Source organism: Balaenoptera borealis (genome assembly GCF_965194805.1).
Source record: "Balaenoptera borealis genome assembly, chromosome: 14".
NCBI classification, from domain to species: Eukaryota; Metazoa; Chordata; class Mammalia; order Artiodactyla; family Balaenopteridae; genus Balaenoptera; species Balaenoptera borealis.
The window spans coordinates 42,585,898-42,600,036 of record NC_138875.1 but is presented as its reverse complement, the minus strand read 5'-3'; the positions used below and the strand labels follow the sequence as shown (position 1 = coordinate 42,600,036).

General features: G+C 34.6%; 1 protein-coding gene across 10 annotated transcripts in view; it reads right to left on the bottom strand.

Annotated features, from left to right (window-relative positions):
- Positions 1-14,139, bottom strand: part of NOL4 (nucleolar protein 4) — a 410,102-nt gene that overhangs the window by 183,498 nt on the left and 212,465 nt on the right. For all 10 annotated transcript variants that reach the window (XM_082354304.1, XM_082354303.1, XM_082354305.1 and 7 more), the window contains one exon: positions 6,227-6,510. In XM_082354304.1, coding sequence (XP_082210430.1) covers positions 6,227-6,510 — 284 coding nt within the window. The remainder of the gene's footprint in view (positions 1-6,226; positions 6,511-14,139) is intronic.

Below are 14,139 nucleotides of genomic sequence, written 5' to 3'. Positions count from 1 at the left end.
TTCTAAATATTTCTTAAATCTCTGCTTTCATCTTCATCCCTACTACCACCTCACTAAGGCAGGACCTCATGCTCTGTTTACAGCCTCCTCCCTTTTTATGCCACTTAAAGCCATCTGGTAACAAAGATGCCACAATGATGAATCCCAAAACACAATCAGACCATGTTATATTCCTAGCCAACATCCTAAAGTGATTCCCTGTCAACTACAAAGTGCAGTTCAAGCAATAAAAGGGCATTCATAGCCTACCCTAATCTTACACCTGAACTACTTCTCCAGACTCATCTCTCACCACTTCTACCCTCAACATTTCTAGACACTAACTTAATGCTCTGCTCATTAAGAATTCCCTTCTCCCCTTCACCAGGTGACTATTTCCTACTTAACTGTTAGGAACTAACTTGAGAACTTTCCAAGGCATGGCTAATAGGCTTAGAAGGCATTCTCACATACAAACTAATTTCCATGTTATAATACACCTATTTATTTATGTGTCTATCTTTCTGGCTAAAATGTGAGTTCTTAATGATGGAGACCGTTTTTTTTTCTTTGTCCTTCTAGCACCCAGGCTAATGCCTAGCACATATTAGGCACATTTGTTGAATATATATTGTTGTTTCTACCTGAACCACATCTAGGCCAAAAATCTTTACACAACACCAGGAAGCCAGAAATTGAAAATCATCAAATTAAAACAATAATAAACTGGAATAGCCACATGACAAAGACCAAAATAATATTATTCCAGAAGTTAATCCACCATTCCTATGTTTCAAAGGCAATCTCATTACACCTAAATATTTCAAAGAGATATTTTGAAAAAATCAACTGCTTCCATTCATCATGTCTAAATAAAATCACATAGCAATTATTAATGGTAATCATGAGAAATATTTTATAAACTTTAATTTGAATGGTAATATCCATTTTGATAAAAATTTAAAGGAAAGATTGAAAATAATGTCACATGGGCCACATTGAGGAAAAACATATTTTTAAGTGAAGTGAAGATTGAAGGGTCCTGGGAACTAAGCCAAAAACTAAATATGTAGCAACTACAGTGACACATTAACCCTCAAACAATAATTACCTTCCTACTGCAGTTATTACCTGAAAGATTATTCTTGCAGGGATTGATTCAGAATATTTTACCATATTAAGTAAAATGCAGCTGGGTCACAGATACTACGAGAAAAACAGAAAACCAAAAAGAAGAAAAATATCTATGATACATGTTTTTAAGTTATGTATTTCCCTCCATTAGAGTTCTAGGTTTGTTTCTGTTCTCATCTCTTAATAATTTTGAACATATCTATACCCAGATTTGGGTTTTCTTGGCCTTTCTTTTTTCATATAACTAGTCCCTTAATGCTTCCTCCTGAGTCTTATTTTCCAAGCTCTTAATCAACAGTTCTACTTTCTTCTGGGCTCTAATGTTACCAGTTGTCCTTTAAAAATGTGGCCATCTGCAAGTAGAAAATAAATAACTCCTAAACTCTTTTCATGCAATAGATTTCTTCTTTAGATTGGTTAATATGATTCCCAGCTAGTCCAGTAAGTGACTTTGCATAATAATAAGCAATTTGTAAATGGCCTAGTCTAGTTCAGCTATCCTTTTTAAGCATTTCTATTCACTGTTAAGTTTTTAAAATGCTTTATAATCATTTTTGCTTGATATTCTTCATAATAAAATTGTGAAATAGGTCAATATTAAACTCACTGGAATCTAAGTTTCTCAGAGATACTACATAATTAGGCTTTTATATTCCTCCAAGGTAAAACAGAGGCTAGCCTCAAAAATATTGGAAGAAAGAATTGGTAATAGTGTCACTTTATAAATTTGCACAGAATTGATGAAACATTCCTAAGGACTTGAAAAGGTAGCACTGAACAGATGAGTTTGCTAAACCTTTACATGAAGGTCACCTGACAGCCTTGTGGCACTCTGCGTTTAGAGTTGGATTGCAAGAAGAATTCCTGAAGCAAAATTCCAGATACAGTCTCCTTCACAATAAAAATGATTCAGCTTTCCTACCCAGCCTCTACAACTACATCTACAACTAACATCAATCCAATTTCCCACTAACTCTGCTAATTCTTCCTCTGCCATGGGTTTTGAACCCTACTGTAAACCTTAACTCTCCTAAACATCCTCCAAGTTTAGACCTATGTCACTTCACCTAAGGATTACTCCATTTAACCACTTACATCAATTTTGAAATGCCCTGTATTCTGGCTTCTAAAATATCCCCTATTCTTATCTGGCGGCCTTCATTTTCTTTTGAGGTTCTTTTTCCCCTACAAACCCCTTCTATGCCACTTGTTCCTGATGGGTTTACATTCTGCAGGATGATATATTTCGAGCTCGTCTCTCCTTAGTCTATGTAATTCTGAGGTGATCTTATCAACCACAACAGCTTCAAGCAGCACTTCTCTGAAATCTTTCAAATGTCTCTCTCTCCAACCTGGATGTTTCTTCTAAGCTGAAACATATGTCCCCAATACCTATTAAACATCTCTAATGGATACTGCATAAATACCATAAACTTTATATGTCAAACCAGCTTCCTTCAAATGTTTTTCATTTTGAATCTTAGTAAATGTAATCACCATCCACTCAGGAAACCGGGCCCTAAATCTTGGAGTCATACTAAAATGTTCTCTGCTTCACTTCCCACATTCAGTAAAACTTTATTTCTCCAAAATATTTGAGAAACTACTATGTACCAGATATTAAGCCATGTGCTAGACATACCGCAGTGAGCAAGGTAGACATCATTCTTATACTCATAGAATTTACAACCTAATGGAATGTATAAAGAGGCCATTCATATGGTAATCTATGTGAAAGACATTCCCAAGAGTTTGGCAATATACAACCTATGGAGCTGTATATGGTAGTCCTGCAGACACAGTGTCAAAAGAACAACAGTATCATGTTCGTTATTACTTTTTTTACTATGCCTCTGCATTATAATTTTCCTGGACTGCCACAATAACTCTCTAACCATTTTCTGTCTTTTTTTCCTAGTCCCTATTGTATTCAGCCACTACAATGTTGCCAGAATAATCTTTCTAAAATTCCAAGCTGACCACAACCTTATCATGCTAAACACTACCTATAGGATACAATCCAAAGTCCTTAAACTGGCCTACAAAGCCTTCATGATAGAGCCTCTCTATCCTCCATTCCTCCACACGTTCTCCACTGCGGCCATGCTAAGCTCCTTGCCAATCTCCACGCTCAGAGTACTCTCTCACTGTTCTAGGCCTCTAAACATGCTCTACCATAAATAATCCTCCCCATCTGAATCACTTCTTGCCCTTCACACTTATCTCTGGCATCAATCTCTATAAAGTCTTCCTTAAGATTCATCATGGTCCTATGGGTGTCCCACCTCTGCTCTCTCATGTCACCCTGCCACATGCCCAACATATTACTTATGGAATCAGATTATAATTACAAGTTTGCTTCTCTTTCCTGATAGACTATAAGTTTTTGAGAGTCAGGGACCCTGCTTTGCTCATTTTCATATTTTTGCTTCCTCTAACAGTGCCTTGCATGTAGGAGTTCCTCGATAAATAGTTGGTGAATAAATTAACTGGTGGTAAATAGTCTATCTTGCATAATGATATTGGGTTTTTCCTCAAATACCATGTTATGAAGTCATACCTATGTCGGAATGGACAGTAGTTTCCTAGCCTAGGAGGCCAACTCACCCTTCCTGTCTCCATTCCGGGTCCTTCACAGTGTCTAATAAGAGAATCCTTCCAAAAAATGGCAGTCTTACAGTTCCTTCAAAGTACAAGACTCACTTCCTGAAGGAAGCCCTCTTCATTACTTCAATAGAAATAGTATATTCTTATTCAGAACTCTCCATGTTTTAACACAGGAATAGATATTTGCCTACTTTTTTGCTAAGAAACTTTTCTATGTATATGTGTAATAGGGAAGAACAAATCTGACTCCATACTGGACCTGTTTATTTTACTTTAACCTTTGTGTTCTATTGTTTTTGCTACAAGTTAAAAATGTTGCCTACAGCCTGAAATATACAGGATAGCCCATTCTCAAGGCTCTGACCTTTAAAGGTATAACACTTTTCCATTCATATAGAGATAAAAAGTTGCAGAACAGAGAATAACATTTATGACCGGACCTGCCTGGACAGCTACAAGAACAAAGGATTCCCACACCAAGAAGTCTGCACCGACCAACCACACACCCTCCCCTTTTAGTATAAAAGAAGCCTGAATTCTAACTTGGATAAGATGGTTCTTTGGGACGCTAATCCACCATCTTCTTGGTCTGCTGGCTTTCTGAACAAAGTCGCTATTCCTTACTCCAACACCTCAACTTATTGGACTGTCGTGCGGTGAGCAGTACGAGATTGCACTTGGTAACGTATGTACTCTCTTTACCATGACTGTATTAAGAGCCATATGAATAAAGACTCTTCTGTCTTTGAGTTGTCTCTATTATCTACCCATTGCTGTAAGTGTGACAGGTATTTAATATATCCTTTCTGAAAAAATTCCCTCTGGATTCTGGTCCCAACATGCTGTCACAACTATTCTTACAAATTCAATTATTTTCTATTTCATCTGATTTGATTTCTTAGCAGTGTCCATCAAAGCTGACCGCTCTCTTTCTTGAAAGATGGACTCTGCTTAGCTTTCCTACACTATTCCCTTCTGATTTTTCTTTTGTCTCTCTGGCTACTTCTCAGTCAGCTGCGGAAGCTGTTCTTTAACCAAACCATTAAACCTTCCTCAAAGGTGTCTCCTTCTCCCCCGGGTCCACTTCCCATCTTACTCTTCACAGCTCAATCAATCTGTGCTTTTTATAGCCCCATTTTGAAAGAGGTAGGAAAGTAACTTCATTCTGTCTAATGTATGGAAGAATGTGTTTTAATGAGCACAGTTCCTATGGTAATATTGAACAAGGGGGGAAAGAAGAGAAGAGCAAACCACTGGATGATTTTAGAAAAAAATTTCAGCAGATATATAGCATTAAAAGGACATTTTGTGATTAAGTTTTATAAAGACAGGGTTATGTGGAGGGCAGGGAAACTTAAGGGCTATTTTGTTTTGTAAAATATAACACGGTGATTCAGATCATGTTAGTGAATATAAAATCACCTGTGTTTGTATGATCTGGCTTTAAACCACCGAAGAGAGTACTGTGTATTTACCACTGCAAAAGTTGTAACAGCCTTCCTCAGACAGAAGTGCTTAAGAGTCTGATAATGTCTAGTAACTTACTTAAAAGAGGAAAAAACAACACACTCTCAGGCAAGCAAGCGGATTTAAATAGAGCCAATTTAGAAAGCATAGTTTTTTAGCAAATTCAGAAATTAATCCAGATTAAGACATTTTGCTTTCAGGCTCTATTTCAAAAGACCACTTCTACAGCTCTAACTTAGAAGTGGGAGCAGGGGAGGGAGTAAAAATGTGTACACTATAAAAATCCTCATACATTCAAAAGTATACCTTCAAAACTTATAGAGCAAAGTCATCAGCATGAATTATTTCAAAATGATAGAAATATAGCTTAATTTTTTTAAGAATAAATCCATTGGGAATGGGGAAGATTGTAATTTATTCTGCTATAAAGAATCTAGAAATTTAGATAATATATCTGAAACACGTTTCTGTCTTTTGTATAACACAGTTTATGATAAATTGTTTGTTCAAGCAGTTATTTAATCTATATGTTTCATCCGGAAAACTGACACATTTCTCCTATGTACATGAAGTAAGTTACTGACTGAAGTCCACAGGTCTCTAAAGCAAACTTAAGAATTTAATTGAAATTTTATTGCTACATACGCCTATCCAATCAAGTAGAAACTAGTGATTTTTTTATAGTTCAAAATTTTGTTCTGAGAGCTGAACTTTCACATCTGAGTTCAACAAACTCCCAAAGACAGATCCATAAGATTATATACGTGAGACACATTAAATCAAGTGATTCCATATATAAAAACCCACCACTTTGCCTAAGAAAGGATGCATTTCGTTCACTGTTATTCCTGAAATTTATTCTGTTTATATAACATGAACACACAGTATCTACGATTATAAATTTCTTGGTAACCCATTGTTGGGATTTGTTTACAATATTTTTAGTGACGATAATCTTTATCTCTTGTATAAATAAGTATTTCTTTGTGACCTTCATGACCAACTTAAAAGTTCTTTGAAAATGGTAACATGACCTTACCTTGCTTCCATTTTCTCTCGCTTCTTGTTCCATCTTGAGGTCAGAAATTAGCAGATTCTTATATTTGTTTTTTCCATTACTGCTGTGGTCATCTATTCTGTATTCTGAAGTCAGCTGTGCTGAGAGGGGACTGTCACTCAAGTTCAGTGGCTGCTCGTCCTGCTCCAGCCCAGTTTTGCCATCACCGTTAGAGTCGCCCATCTCCCTGCTGTGTGTTCCCCCTGAAGCAATTGAACTGTGCCCCAGAGTCTCATTGCCATTAAAGCTCTCTGCAGCAGAATCATCTGTTGGAAAGAAAAATTTATATTTTGATTTTATTGACATGCTAATCAGTTTGTACTTCAACTAGCATTTTTTTTTTTTTTGGGTACAAGAGATAAAAGGAAAATTTATAATGATAACAGGATAAATTTATCAAGAGGTATAACAATATTCATAAACAATACCCATAAAAATTTGCTATGATTTTGATTGGGATTGAGAACTTACAACGTGACAATATTGAATCTTCCTAGTCATGAACATGGAAGATGTCTCTATTTACTTAGTTCTTCTTTGATTTTGTTCATCAGAGTTTTGTAGTTTTCCTCATATATATCTCATACATATTCTGTTAAATTTATACCTAAGTATTTCATTTTGGCATGCTAATGTAAATGATACTGTGGGGGTTTTTTTTTGTTTTTTTTTTAAACGTCTTTATTGGAGTATAATTTTTTTACAATGGTGTGTTAGTTTCTGCTGTATAACAAAGTGAATCAGCTATACATATACATATATCCCCATATCCCCTCCCTCTTGCGTCTCCCTCCCACCCTCCCTATTCCACCCCTCTAGGTGGTCACAAAGCACCGAGCTGATCTCCCTGTGCTATGCGGCTGCTTCCCACTAGCTATCTATTTTACGTTTGGTAGTGTATATATGTCCATGCCACTCTCTCACTTTGTCCCAGTTTACCCTTCCCCCTCCCCATATCCTCAAGTCCATTCTCTAGAGAATGGACTCAACTAGCATTTATTGAGCTCCAATTGTGTGCTTGGCATTGTGTTACCTAATTTTACATATAATGTGTAGTTTATCCTTAGCAATAAACTTGTGAAGTAGCCATTGTTATTTTTAATCTAGTAGGGAAATTTAGGCACAAGAAGTGAAGTAAAATAATTAGAAGACAAAATAATAAGATGAAACAAAGAAAACAGTTCAATCTCAAATGCAATCTTAAAGAAAAGTAAATTTTTTTAAAAAAGAGAGAGACCAGGATATTTGCCAATTATTTTGCAAGAAGTTTTTGTTTTTTCAGGGAGAACAACCAGATTTGGTGAAAATTCTCTGATGAAAGCATCTTCCACCCTGCTAGTGGGGTATATATTGGTATAAGCTATGGGTGTTTAATATGCATCTGAAACATTAAAAGTGCTCAGAAACTTTGCTCCAGTCATTATGAAGACTATTAAGCCTAAGGAGTTTAATCATTGCATGCATCTCTGTGCAGGTAAAAAGACAGTTAAATCAGTGTTGTTTATAATACAAGATTTAGAAATGATATAAATTATCAAAAATAAAAATTTGGCTTAACATATGTTGGAACGTTTAGATTATGGAATTAATCAATATTCCATTTTAAATACACAAGAAAATGTGAGTCATGAGGCACTGAATGGAAAAAACTAGCTACAGTAAGGTGTGGTCAATATGATCCCGATTTCATAAAAAGAAAACACATAAACACAAGAACAAAAAGACTGAAAAGTTGTAGTCCAAAATGTCAATACTGATGTCCTCTTAACAGTGTGGCACTGGATTTTCTAATATTCTCTATTATCTACTCTATGTATAATTTATAATGTACTATAAAATGTATCATTTATAATATATCATTAAATGTATATATAATTTTTCTATAACAAAAATGGAAAAACTGTAGAAAAAAGGGAAAAAGGAGAAGAAGCAGAATTAGGAAAACTTTTCTGGCTTTAAAATACATAATAAGCTTGTTTAGAAGAAAATATATCAATAACAATGTACTCAGAGTGAGAAATAAAATTTACCTAAAAATAAAATTCTGTTTCTCTTAATTTCCTCTTTACATTTATGATAAGAACTTACTGTTAATTTTAAAGGATTATGATGGACAAAAGTATTAAACTGTTTCCTTTAGGGCAGGGCTATTGATGAAACCATGTAAATATCAGTGAGCAAGAGTAATAATATTCAGTGATTTTTTGTGACTTTTTTGTTTGATTTCTGCTATTCTCAAATATGCTTTCCTTTCGTAAGGTGCAATGAAATATTTGATGTCTTCTAATCAATTAAATTCATGGAAATAATGTTTACATTCTGAAGGAGTAGTACAGCTCACTTCTTCATTCATTTATTCAATAAACATTTACTGAGTGCCTATTTTTGGCCAAAAGGGGGTTAAATATTTGGCCAATAGAGACCTCTGCAGCTTCAATGAGTCAATGAGTTCACAGATAATTTAAAGAGACAGAAAAATAAACATGCAACTAAACTACAGAGTAAAAAAGGAACAAGGAATCCAGAACAAGGGATAAAGGCATCAGAGAAGGTTTCTAAAGAAGGTGGCTGAATTCCAAAGCTTTAACCAGGTGAAGAGTTGGGGAAGAGCATTCCCCACCTAGACATCGGCAGGTGCAAAGTCACAGAGGCAAGAATATGCAGGGCACATGAGGAATAAGAGTAGAGAGCTGAGTGCAAAAGAGAGACAGAAGAAAGGAAAACCTAAAAAGGGAGGAAGATAAGTGTTTTGTGTATCAAAGAGCTTGGATTTTACCTTGAGAGTCAACAGAAGTAATTTTAATTTACTGTGGGAAGTGATGTGAAAAAAATATGCTTTAAAGAGATTACTCTGTCTTGGATGAGAATAGTATGAAGGCGACAAAATGGAAGTTGGGGAGACCAGTTAGGAGATGTAGAAGCCATCTAAGTCAGCATTGCTGAAAGCTCAAACTAAAACAGCAGCAGTGCAGAATAAGAGTGGATGACTAAAAAAAATCTTAAGAATAGAAAAGATATCAAAAACAAACTTATGGTTACCAAAGGGGAAACGTAGGGGGGAGGGATAAGTCAGGAGACTGGGATTAACATACACACGCTACTATATATAAAATAGGTAACCAACAAGGACCTACTGTATAGCACAGGGAACTCTACTCAATATTCTGTAACAACCTAAATGGGAAAAGAATCTGAAAAAAATGAATATATGTATATGTATAACTGAAACACTTTGCTGTACACCTGAAACTAACACAACCTTGTAAATCAACTATACTCCAATAAAAATGAAAAAAAAAAAAATAGTTAAGATTGGTAATAGATAGACAAGGGTCCAGAACAAAGCCCAGGTTCCTTGCTCTAGTAAAAAATGAAAACAAAGGGCATTCAGTGTAATTTTCAGCAAAATAGTATTTTTAAACAGTTTTCTGAACCTATTTTGTGAGAAAATTAAAACATGTTCACAGTGCAAGATTCTACTTTTAAATTACTCTGTTTATGTACCCATTCAAGAAAAGACCTCATTTGGAGAGAAGATAAGAGAATTTAGGAAACTGACCATAAGAAATATGACGTAGCAGTTTCCACGGCTATTAATTTGAGAAACTGATAACATTCTTTTAACAAGGAAATATCAAGGTTTGAAAAACAAAATTAGGGGAATAACATATGAGTAATTTGGAATTTTATGGACGTTCTTTTATGCTAAGTCATATGGTTATGCTAAAGTATGAAAGGTCATTTCTGATTATTTCTTTCCAAGAAAATCCAAAGAAGAGTATAATGGACACATTCAAGTCCAATCATTTAATTCATGAAGAAAACTGTGATTTAACATTTGTGTACTAGAATCCTTTAAAAAATAATAAAAGTTTCATGTAAGAAATTTTTATCAATATGTTAAAAAAATATAACGCTAAAGATACATTTAAAAACTAAATCTACATTAGCATGAAACAAATCCAATGTCAATTATAGATAAAAATTAAACAAGCTATATCTGTTTCTTTAATCTGATATCATCATACATATTAATAAATAGTATACCATTTATTCATTTTTCAGGTAAGAGAAACATTATCATTTATCAGGAGAGTCTTTAATAAAAGTCATGTATTTATAATTTTTGTATAAAGAATAAACAATAAAGGAGAAAATATTTTTAGACAGAGTGGTTCACTCCAGATGTTACCAAGGTAACTAAATTCAACAGCTTTACATATTTCATTCCTGAGTAAATCAGTATGTTTCATGAAGACCAAATTAATTATTCACTCATTTGTATCAAATATATATCCACATACTTTATCTTGTAAATGGTAAAAGAACCGATAATCTCACGTGCCACTGTTTCATAAATCAAAATTTAGAACAAAGTTTTTGATGTCTGTATTAGAAAAATTTAATATAAAGAGGTGAGCAGACATTGAGGATACCGTAACGAGTTTTTATTTTCTAGTTTCATAAAACCACGTTAATGGCTTTTATTCTCTCTTCCTTAAAGATACTTCTTCAGAATTATAGACCACAGATATAAGACTCCTATTTATCATACCAATTCACATCAGTTTACTGCTTTACGCGGGAAATCTGCTTCCTTACCCAACAGAGTTTGCTCCATCCTGAGTGGCTGCTGGCGTGTGGGTACCGGGCTGCTACACAGAGAGTGTAGTGTTTAGATCTGTAGATATGACCTTTAGGTTCACAGGCCCTGAATGATGGCGTTTCTCTCAAGTTTCAGCCTGGATACCATAGCATTGGAATGAAAAACTCTGTATTTGAGTCCCAAGGAAAAACAGCACCTGGGGCTTTGGAAATCAAGGTGCCCAGGGTACCTAGCAACAGAGGAGAATGTGGAATGTGATGACAGGTAGTGTGGAATCTAGTGACATCAGGAGGGCAGTTGGATATTTATTTGGGTTGCGTTTGTGCTGAGGTTAGTTTTGATGGGATGAATCTAGTGTTGCCAAGGGGGCTGTCCAAGTGAGCTTGGCTCTTGTCTATAACACTAACCATGAGTGGCAGCCTATTTGTTTACTTCTTTCTCTTTCCCTACTCTCCATTCCCTCCACCAATTAGTACAGACCCTAGAAATACCATTTGTTTAAATTATTTCTAACATCCCCACCAGCATTTTGTGTGAAGTAGTTTCATCAGCACCGGAGTCAATGGTTAATTCTCCCTATATAAAAAGAATTAACCTATAACAGTGTGTGGTGTATGTGTGTATGTATATTTAAGTATATCTATTAATATACATAATATGTATATCTATCTTTCTCTCTCTATATATATATATATACATACATATATCTATTTTCTCTCTATATGTATACATGTATATGTATATCTCTCTTTCTGTGTATAAATATATGTGATATATATTTGAAATCTCCCAAAGCGCCTGACCTACTTTTGTACTCACTTTCAGTAGCTCTTCATTATAGCCTTTAGGCCAAGTGCCTTGGGCAAAATGAATAGGAAAAATATATATATCATCTTCGTTTTAAGATTAATACTTGGAAATTTAATCCTAAAATGCAGGTCAGATGCTTATAAGGTCCAAAACACTATTTATTGCTTGCCCTAAAATGCAACATAGTCTCCCATCTCTAGTCCTTTGACTACATTTTGAAGTCAAAACATTCAGACTAAGGAGAAGTTTACTGATGCAGATAAAGTCATACGTGTGTTACATATGCATGCATGACTACTGCTAAAAGGTTAAAGGACATTGATTTTAAAATGATCAAACCAATATTGAGAGTAAGAAAGTAACAAGGAGATTCAGTTTTCCAGTAAATTAATTCTATGGAAGGGTGTTATCCTTGTTTGGGAGCTCTTAATTCGGCCCTTGCCATTGGAAGAATGGGCTCTAATTAAAGGAGCAGGATAGTGATGGCACTGAGATAAGCTACGTGTTGCAAAGCATATAACTTAAGCTCAGCACAATAATTAAGTAAGACTAATTCTGAGCTACCAATGAGGAAATAATGTATATTCTTTATATTACTTTCTTTACAAATTTTAACCAAATACCTATCGTGTGCTAGACACTCTTCTTGAGATTGTGAGCTCATAGAGTCTCCACATGGAATTTGTTCTTAGACTATAACAAAAGAATTACAATGCAAGGCAGAAAACAGTATCTATCCTACCTGAGTTTCATATAAGGCACAATGAATAAAGTAGGTTCTTCGGAGAAAGAAAAGTTGCCTATACATCACTGGGGATGAGGAAGATATCAGAGAAGGCAGGTTACAAGAGGTACAATTTGAAAGAGGTGAGATATATGTAGATATATGATGGTGATGGTGGAGGTTTTTCTACTTCAGAGAGTATAAAAGAAAAAGAACCACAGGCAGGAAAGAGCTGGAAGAGGACAGGGAATTGAGTATATTCTACAATTCTACATACTAAGACAGGAAACTGTATATTTCAGTAAAGTTGTGGATCTTTTACTGTATATTCTTTTTTCTGGATCACAAAAAATCATTAACGGTTCTCCCAGGGTAGGTACTTGGAGAAGCCTACTGACTATGTGAGTCTAGTCTATTGAAAGTCTATCTCTGTTCCCACCTCAGAGCCACTGTCAACTGACTGGTAACAAAGCATTCTCCCAGTTCTAAGAGGACCTATTTTTTGAAATGGCCATTAATGTAATAACTTACAAATGGTTTCTTAATTGTCTAAATAAGTTATAAACTACTATTTTCATGCTTACCCATTAGCTTGTTTAGGGTTTCAAAGAACTAGACATTTTATAGAAAATCATAGGCATTAACATTTTTGAGAATTACAATGTGATTTGAAAATATCTCTGATTTATTTTGCTCATGAAGTCACAGTTATTGTGAATACTGTGTTTTACTGACTACATTTATAATACATTAAAATGTTAACTTTCAGTTAGAGGTAAGTGAAAATTATATAGGTATGGATATATATGTATACATATATACATGTGTGTATATATAGAGTGCTTTATACAAAGTTGATGTCATTTATATAAATTAATTTGATAATAAGACAAATGATGTCATAGATAGCATAATGCACTAATGCAGCTGAATAAGACATTCATGTAGTATTATCAACTCACTCAAGAAGTTATTTACTGCTATAACTTAAAACCAAAACAATTGATACCGTGGGTCTTTTATGTTCTGTCTCATACAACAAGCACTATATATGATGATAAAATCTCATTAAATTTAAAGTAAATCTAAAACAATTATACTATAGAAGTTCAATGTTTTCCATGAAAACTGACAGCTAACCACTGGAGAGAAATGTTCAAGAAAATACATTAAATGGGCAATAGAAACAAGAAACAATGTCATGCAGTATTACAATAAAGCCATTCTATTAGAAAGTGATTTGAAAATTTATAAAAGGAGTGACTCAGGGATTTACCATGAATTATCTCAAACTGAAAACTAAGTTAAATGAAAAAAAAGGTAACAGATTTGGGCTAAGTGATTCTGAAAAGAAATATTCTAATTAAAGCTAAAATTAATGCAATCCAAAAGGAGTTTCCCCTAATTTGGCATTTAGACAAACAACAACTCAAGAGGGTTTTTTTGCCTTGCCAGTAATAAGTCAGGAAATACTTTATCCTGAAAAGCTGAAAAGCAATGAAAAAAAACAAAGGAAAAGAAGACCAATTATAACAAGCTTACTATTTTAAGCAAGTGTCATGGAGCTAGATAGGACTTTGGCTATCTTCAAATTTATCCTTACAGCAAGCACTGTTGGGTCTTTCCACCTCACAGACGCTCCCCTCTCTGGGAAGTGCCCTTGGCTCACAGTGATAAGACATAAGCAGCCATACTTCTATTTTGTCTGTTAACCCTTTTGGATCCGATTCCTTCACTAACTTGAACAAATCAGCC